At 35.6% G+C, this 8,446-nt stretch overlaps 2 protein-coding genes across 2 annotated transcripts; both read left to right on the top strand.

The window, feature by feature from the left end:
* The first annotated feature begins 275 nt into the window (after positions 1–275).
* LOC138093083 (olfactory receptor 8H1-like) lies at positions 276–1,226 on the top strand. The gene has a single exon (XM_068989178.1). The coding sequence runs from the start codon at positions 276–278 to the stop codon at positions 1,224–1,226; it is 951 nt and encodes a 316-aa protein (XP_068845279.1).
* Positions 1,227–6,910: 5,684 nt separating this feature from the next.
* On the top strand, positions 6,911–7,834 carry LOC138093018 (olfactory receptor 8H1-like). The gene has a single exon (XM_068989104.1). The coding sequence runs from the start codon at positions 6,911–6,913 to the stop codon at positions 7,832–7,834; it is 924 nt and encodes a 307-aa protein (XP_068845205.1).
* The last annotated feature ends 612 nt before the right edge of the window (positions 7,835–8,446 follow it).

Raw genomic sequence — 8,446 nt, 5'->3', positions numbered from 1 at the left:
AAAGGGAAATGGTGTTAGGGTTATCCCAATTGTTTTTGATATATTAGCATTTATTATATTATATTCAAATGTCAGTTTATACCTGTTTCTGTATTTATATATTTGGCAATCAAATTAAGATGTTTCTCTTCACACTCTGTACACAATTATTATCACATCCTAGAAACACTAAGCTAACTTAAATCTGTCATGTCATTAATGAAAATGCAAACTTTTTGAAAAAATTTTTCCTGAGTGTCAACTTTGATCTCAACAGTTTGGAGCACTTGAACACTATGGGCAGAAGGAATATCACACAGGTGTCTGACTTCATCCTCATGGGACTGACAGACTCTGAAGAGATCCGGCTGGCCCTCTTCACCCTCTTCCTCCTGATATACCTGATCACTGTGCTGGGGAGTGTGGGGATGATCCTGATAATCTACCTGGATTCCCGGCTTCACACCCCCATGTACTTTTTCCTCAGTCACTTCTCATTTCTTGACCTCAGTTACTCAAGTGTCATCACCCCTAAAACCTTAGACAACCTACTGACTTCCAACAAGTATGTTTCATACCTGAATTGCTTCATCCAGATGAATTGCTTTGTCTTCTTGGCCGTCACTCAATGCTTCCTTCTCTCCTCCATGGCCTACGATAGCTGTGAAGCCATCTGCAGTCCTCTATGTTACCTGGTGGTTATGTCCACCAGACACTGCTGCTCCCTACTTTTTGGATCCTATTTGATTGGTTTTATGGACTCCTTTGTCAATATGCTTTGCATGAGCAGATTGCATTTCTGTGACTCCAATGTAATCTATCACTTTTTCTGCGAAGCACCCCCAGTTTTAGCCCTGTCCTGCACTGACACACACGACATTGAAATGATAATATCCATTTTTTGCTGGCTCCAGTCTACTGGCATCTCTTATCATGGTGTGTGTGTGTCCTATGTGGCCATACTCTCTACTATCCTGAAAATTACTTCCACTTCAGGGAAACGAAAAGCCTTCTCTACTTGTGCCTCCCACCTCCTGGCAGTCACCATCTTTTATGGTACTGCAATTTTTACTTACATAAAACCAAGTAAGTCCTACTATTTGGGAAAGGATCACATGGCTTCTGTGTTTTATACTATTGTCATCCACATGCTGAATCCACTCATATATAGTCTTCAAAACAAAGAAGTGAAAAATGCTCTCAGAAGAGTCATGCAGAAGAGAAAAGGCCCCAAACAATTAAAATAACAGTGATGATAAATTTTAAAGCTCATTGTTTTTCCATCCCTATAGTGTATTTCCTTGCTTTCTCTACAAAAACAAATAGAATTATTTATATTTATTTATTTACATATTTATGTTGTTGTTGAACCATCCTGCTTGACCAAATATAATTTCAAATATTTTAAGAATATGTCTTTAAAAATCTACATTGTAATTGAAAATCTTGAACCATGTTAAATCATGGTCGATATATATTCATTTTTAAAGGCACCTGGTTTGCAAAATGAAAGATTATAGTTTTCATCTTTTAATTATATCATACAAGTTCACATGCATAATCCAACTTCCCAGAATTTCATGATGGAAAATAGCTCAGTTTGGGGAATAATAGATTATTTTGGAAATTATTTCCTTTACCTTGTGGAGAATCAACATAGCAGAGTGATTATGAGCACTTGCCCAGACCCAACCAACCATTCCAGAATTTTAGATTCTAGGTCTGCTGCACTTTTGCTTATATAAGCCTTTAAAGCATTGCTGAAAGTTTAAGTTTAAAGTTTCCTCAAGAAAAAAAGGAATTTATCTTGCTCAAGATAAATAATAATTCCAGGTCCATAAATATTCTGTAAAGATTAAATCAGATAATGATGGCATTTAAGGACATACTAATAAACGCTGGCCATTATTGTTTGAAAACTCATAACCCTGCAGTATTTTATATGTACAATGGCTTTTTCTTATCAAATGTTCATTTTTTATGAATTAATTTTGATTGATTTGGTTATTTTCTACATTACAACGAACTGAAAGATGAGCACCAAAGAAATGATGTTTTCAAACTGTGTGCTGGAGAAGACTCTTGAGAGTCCCCTGGGCAGCAAGGAGATCAAACCAGTCACTCCTAAAAGAAATCGACACTGAATATTCATTGGAAGGACTGATGGTGAAGCTGAAGCTCCAACACTTTGGCCACCTGATGTGAAGAACCAACTCATTAGAAAAGACCCTTATTCTGGGAAAGATTGAAGACGAGAAGAAGGTGAAAGAGGATGAGATGGTCGGATGGCATCACCAATTCAGTGGACTTGAGTTTGAGCAAACTCCAGGAGATAGTGAAGACAGGGAAGCTGTTTTATTGCCATCCACACAGTTGCAAAGAGTCGGACACGACTTAGCAACTGAACAACAACGATGTGCATGTTTGTGAGTATGTGTACAATCATGACGTACTAGGTATAAAATATCACTGTGACATTTGTGAGGTATATTTAGCGACTCTCAGTTCTCCAGATTGGGAAGAAAAATTTCATTAAATCTATAGTATTAAAAAGAGAAACTGGGTTTTCCTTTTATTTTTCCTTGACAAGACACTTGAACATAAACCCTGTTTAACGTACTCTCTTCAGCATTGATACAAAATGATCCCTGGAAAAGATGAAATCTTCAGTACTGCCTTCACTGTGCATGAATCATTTAGAAGTAATGGAAGTTGGATAATCTTATTTAAATGTTTATTGAAAAGAACTGAAGATTAATCCATAAAGTACTTTTAGGAGAAAATATGTGGGCTTATATTTCTCTTTTTCAGACAAGATTATAAGCTTTTTGAGAGAAGAGTCTGTCTAGTCATAGTTTGACTATTCCTCTCCACAGCATGGAACAAACACATATGTAATATTTATGATATTTACAATAAGTAAATGTTTTCTTTGCTCTTTTTAGCTTGTGGAAAAAAAGTAATGAATTTATTAAGATCAGTGATTCTTCCTTAATCACGTTTATAACTTCCCTTGGAATTTGGACCATCCTGTGCATATTAGCACTCCAAAACATTAGTTCAGTTGAAAATTCTATCTAGAATTCTTTCAAAAACATTGCTTGCTGGTATATTAAAAGTGGCAGAGATTAATAGACTTTTTAAAATGATTTTTTCCTTTAGGGGTTAGGGTATGGAAATGAATGTACAGAGATCTGCATTTGTTCGTACTTTTTTAAAACATTGGAGTCCAGTTTTTAGGACTTCTTTTGCATCATACATCAAAAAGAAACTTCCTGTAGTGATAATTGCTCTTCAGTTTTAGGATAATTGAAGACAATTCATGTGAAGGGATCTGTGAGTGCACATATATATGTTTGGTTTAAATGTTTAATTTTCTTCTCAGATATGTATTACTGGTGCCTGATGCCAGCAAACTTCATTTTATAATAAAATATTTTACATTATAAAGTATTGTAGGTGATAATTGATGAACCATACTATATATTACTTTAGGGACTTATTGAGGATACTGTCTTAACTCATCATTCATTCCCTTTATTAATTTAACATCAATTTTTTTCTCCTAAGCACAGTGTCTGAGTCAGATTAGTTTCCTTCAAGATATTTCATTACCATTATTGAAAATTGGTGAACTGGTTATATTTCCCTTTCTTTCTTGACCAGGGATTTTCATCCATGCATCATAACTACAATGCTCAGATTTTAATAATTGTATAAAACTTCCTCACTGTGGAAACTTCTTTATATTTACTGTGGCTCTAATTGTATATATGTTTTAATTTTCACTTGTATTGAACATATATTGTTCTGTAGATAATTTCAAGATTTGTATTTATTTAATACTAATAAAATCAGGTATCTAACTTTTATTTCTGTGCTTTAATATTACCTTGCTATTCTCTTTCTAAGAGAAAACATGCCATGCTTTTCTTGTTAAGGATAAGAAACAAATATATTTTATTTGTTCAGAGTTATGATTAAATGTCCATATATATTTTTTCAAAATGTCCTTGCATTTATCCCTGATGTACTTTCTATCATTCTAGATTAAAGGAAAAAGGAATATATATGTGTGTGTGTGTGTGTGTGTGTGTGTGTGTGCGTGTGTGTGTGTATGTGTATATATATATATATGCATATACACATATATAATCTATCTATCTATCTGTATACATATAGAAGTGACAGTGTTAGGCACTCAGTCATGTCTGACTTTTTGCAACACCATGGAATGTAGCCCTCCAGCCTCCCTGTCCATTGAATTCTCCAAGCAAGAAGGCTGGCGTGGATAGCCATTCCCTTCTCCAGGAAATCTTCCCACCTCAGGGATCAAACCCTATTCTCCAGCTTTTCAGACAGATTCTTTACCATCTGAGCCGCCAGGGAAGCCCATATGTGTATGTGTATATAGATTAGATAGATAGATAGATAGATAGATAGATAGATAGATAGATAGATAGATAGATAGATAGATAAGACTATAATGAATTAGGGAATGAAGATACACCATCATCAAATTAAGAGAGATCTTAAAAATCTCTGATCATGCTTTGGCTTCTGACATGACGCAATGAATGGTACAAGAATAGTTTGAAGTCAGGAAAACCCCTAAAGTGAACAAAATGAGTCTCAGTGTCAGAAAATGTTAAGTAAGGAAAGCTTTCTCCTCATAGTTTTGCATTTATCATGGTTTTTGAGGAGGCTGTAGGGCTTCCCTGGTGGCTAAGCAGTTAAAGCATCTGCCTGCAATGCAGGAGACCTGGGTTCAGTCCCTGGGTCGGGAAGACCCCCTGGAGAAGGAAATGGCACCCCACTCCAGTACTCTTGCCTGGAGAATCCCATGGACGGAGGAGCCTGGTGGGCTACAGTCCATGGGGTCGCAAAGAGTCAGACACAATTGAGCAACTTCACTTTGACTTTCACTTAGTTATAAAATGAGAGTGGATACTAAATATACAGTATGATAGTGATTATGCAAATCTAGAGGTATACAGATAAGTACTCCATGACAAAACTAATTGGGAGCAATTCATTAAATTATTGCAACAGTGTTTTTTTCCATATCATTCTTTGAATTTTGTTATATTCTAGTTTTCTTTTTAACAAACATATTTACTCCCTAAATAGTATAACATATTTAAATATAAAACTTTTATTGTCAAAAATGTATCATTCTGCCCCTGATGATTTTAGTCATTGAGTAGATATTTCTCTAGAAATAGTTTCTCTACCACCCTGGGCATAACTTAGAGCATCACAAAGGTGGACCAACCCATTAGGCTCTTCATTTTGTGGCTCCTAAGGGAAAAGACAGCTAGCTTCTCAAACCGTATCGTAGCTGCTTTTGGTCGTTGCACTTTTGTCCCTGGAGACAGGCAGAGCAATCTTTCTTGATAACTGGTCCACAGGGATGAGCAAACGTTTCATTATCAACAATTCCCAGTATATGAACTACCCTGAAAATATTAGGATGAGATGAAAAGCACGCTCTTCTCTGCTGATGTACCTATAGAGTGGAGCCCTGAAATTCTTTTCAGGTATAAGTTCCTGGCAAATTTTACATTTGATCAGGAGCTGAATGAAGTTTCTAGTTTGATTTACTTTTCCCTACTGAAGAAAACAAAATGACTGCATTAAAATTAAAAAATAATTTATCTCAAAAAAGAACCATGTTTATTACAGAAATTTTCAACATACATGATCTTCATGCTTTATTTGTGAGCAAAAATTGTGGCCAACATACTTCATAGATAGATAATATTAAAAGAAGTGTATTTTACCAACCTTGGCCTCTGGTAAGTATTATTCTCAAAGGTAGAAGGTTTTAGGTAGAATCAAATAAAATGGAGATATTTTCAGAATATGTACACTGATATGGACTGTAGCCTACCAGGCTCCTCCCTCCATGGGTTTCTCCAGGCAAGAGTACTGGAGTGGGTTGCCATTTCCTTCTCCAGGGGATCTTCCCAACAAAGGGATAGAATCTGGTCTCCCACATTCCAGGAAGACGCTTTAACCTCTGAGCCACCAGGGAAGCCCATATCATTTAAACCTTTCCCTAAGTAATGCCAAGATTTGTAGAACCAGAAATACAGAGTTGATAAAATCAGGGTCTGCAATCAATGTGCATATTTAGAAACATAATTTTGGAAGAAATATAATTTTGAATTATCAAGTTGTACAAGCATCCTATTGTTTGAAGATTAATACTAATATATGGTCTATAATTTAGCATATGCTACTGAAGTTCACTAAAGTTGAAATGAGTGTTTATTAGTATAATAGTAAATATATTGGGAAAGAAATAACAGTGCATGATGCACTAAACTATATATATCAAACAATTATATGTATATCAACTTATATATATTATATATCAAATTGCCAATTATATATACCTGAAACAATTTTTGTTATTATATATCTAAAAATTTTGAAGGTTTGCTGAAATCAATCATAAATAAGAATATAGTATTATGGGTATTCCTTTTGAAGTCAATCTACCTTGGCAGAATATCAGATCCAATATTTAATAGCTCTGACTCTGGCTGGGTAAACTAAATTCACAGTGCTTTTTTCTCATATGAAGAATGTGTCAAATGGTACTAACTATGGTATAATAATCTCATGGTAATTAAATGCATTAATAATGACAAGCCTTAAAACAGTATCAGTCATTCTAACTATTCAATTGTACTAGGTTTTGCTACATTATATCCCAATATATAGGTATACTTCCTTCTATATTTTATAGTCAAATTAAGAGTTTTCTTTCATACTCTCTACAACCCTCTTCTCACTTTCTAGAAACATCAAACTATAACATCGAATATGAATGTATCATGTTGTTTATAAAAACCCAAACTTTTTGAAGTAATTCATGTCAAGTATCAACTTTGATCTCAACAGTTTGGAGCACTTGAACACTATGGGCAGAAGGAATATCACACAGGTGTCTGACTTCATCCTCATGGGACTGACAGACTCTGAAGAGATCCAGCTGGTCCTCTTCACCCTCTTCCTCCTGATATACGTGATCACTGTGCTGGGGAATGTGGGGATGATCCTGATAATCCGCCTGGACCCCCAGCTTCACACCCCCATGTACTTTTTCCTCAGTCACTTGTCACTTCTTGACCTCAGTTACTCAAGTGTCATCACCCCTAAAACCTTAGGCAACTTACTGACTTCCAAGCAGAATATTTCGTACCTGAACTGCTTCACTCAGATGTATTTCTTTGTCTTCTTGGGCGCCACTGAATGTTTCCTTCTCTCCTCCATGGCCTATGATCGTTATGCAGCCATCTGCAGCCCTCTGCGTTACCAGGTGGTTATGTCCACCAGGCGATGCTGCTCTCTCGTCTTTGGATCCTATTTGATTGGCTTTATGGACACCTCTGTCAATGTTCTGTGCTTGAGTAGACTGCATTTCTGCAACTCAAAGATAATTTATCACTTCTTCTGTGATGGACCAGCAATTTTAGCCCTGTCCTGCACTGACACACATGACATTGAAATCATCATATTCATTTCTGCCGGTTCCACCCTACTGGTGTCTCTTATCACAATATCCGTGTCCTATGTGTCCATCCTGTCCACTATCCTGAAAATCACTTCCACTTCAGGGAAGCAGAAAGCTTTCTCTACCTGTGCCTCGCATCTCCTGGGAGTAACCATCTTTTACAGCACTATGATTTTCACTTACTTAAAACCAAGTAAGTCCTACTCCTTGGGAAAGGATCAAGTAGCTTCTGTTTTTTATACTATTGTCATCCCCATGCTGAACCCACTTATATACAGTTTTAGAAACAAAGAAGTAAAAAATGCACTCAATAGGGTCATAAAGAAGTGAAAGGACTCCAAATAATTAAAATAACAGTGATGTTAAGTTTCAAAGCTCTTTTTTTTTTTTCATTCCTGTAGTGTATTTCTTTGCTGTCTCTTCAGAGACAAATAGAATTGTTTGTTTGTTTATTTATTGTGTTGAGCCATCATTTGCCTAACTAAATATAATCTTGGGTATTTTTTAGAATATGCCTTCGGAAATCTACATTATAATTGGAAACCAGAACCATGTTAAACCATGGTCTAACTATATACATTTTTAAGTGAAACTGATTTCCTAAATGAGAAAGTATAGTTGTCAGCTTTTAAAATATGTTGTATATATTCCAAAACATAATCCAACTTCAGAGAGTGTTATGATGAAAAAAAGGTCAGTTATAGGAACAATGATACCAATTTAAGAAATCATTTCCTTTACTTTATAGAGAAGCGTTATAGCAGAGTGATTATGAGCACTTGCTTGGGAACCAAACATTCCAAAATTTAGATTCTAGGTCTGTTCTCTATTACTTATATAACCCATAAATCTCTGAAAATTCAAGCCTCAAGTTTCCTCAACTTCGCTAGATAAATAATAATTCAGGTCCATATAGTTACTATAAGGGGCTTCCCAGGCGCT

The sequence above is a fragment of the Capricornis sumatraensis genome, chromosome 16 (genome assembly GCF_032405125.1).
Source record: "Capricornis sumatraensis isolate serow.1 chromosome 16, serow.2, whole genome shotgun sequence".
Classification (NCBI taxonomy): Eukaryota; Metazoa; Chordata; class Mammalia; order Artiodactyla; family Bovidae; genus Capricornis; species Capricornis sumatraensis.
This window is presented reverse-complemented; position numbering and strand designations above follow the sequence as displayed.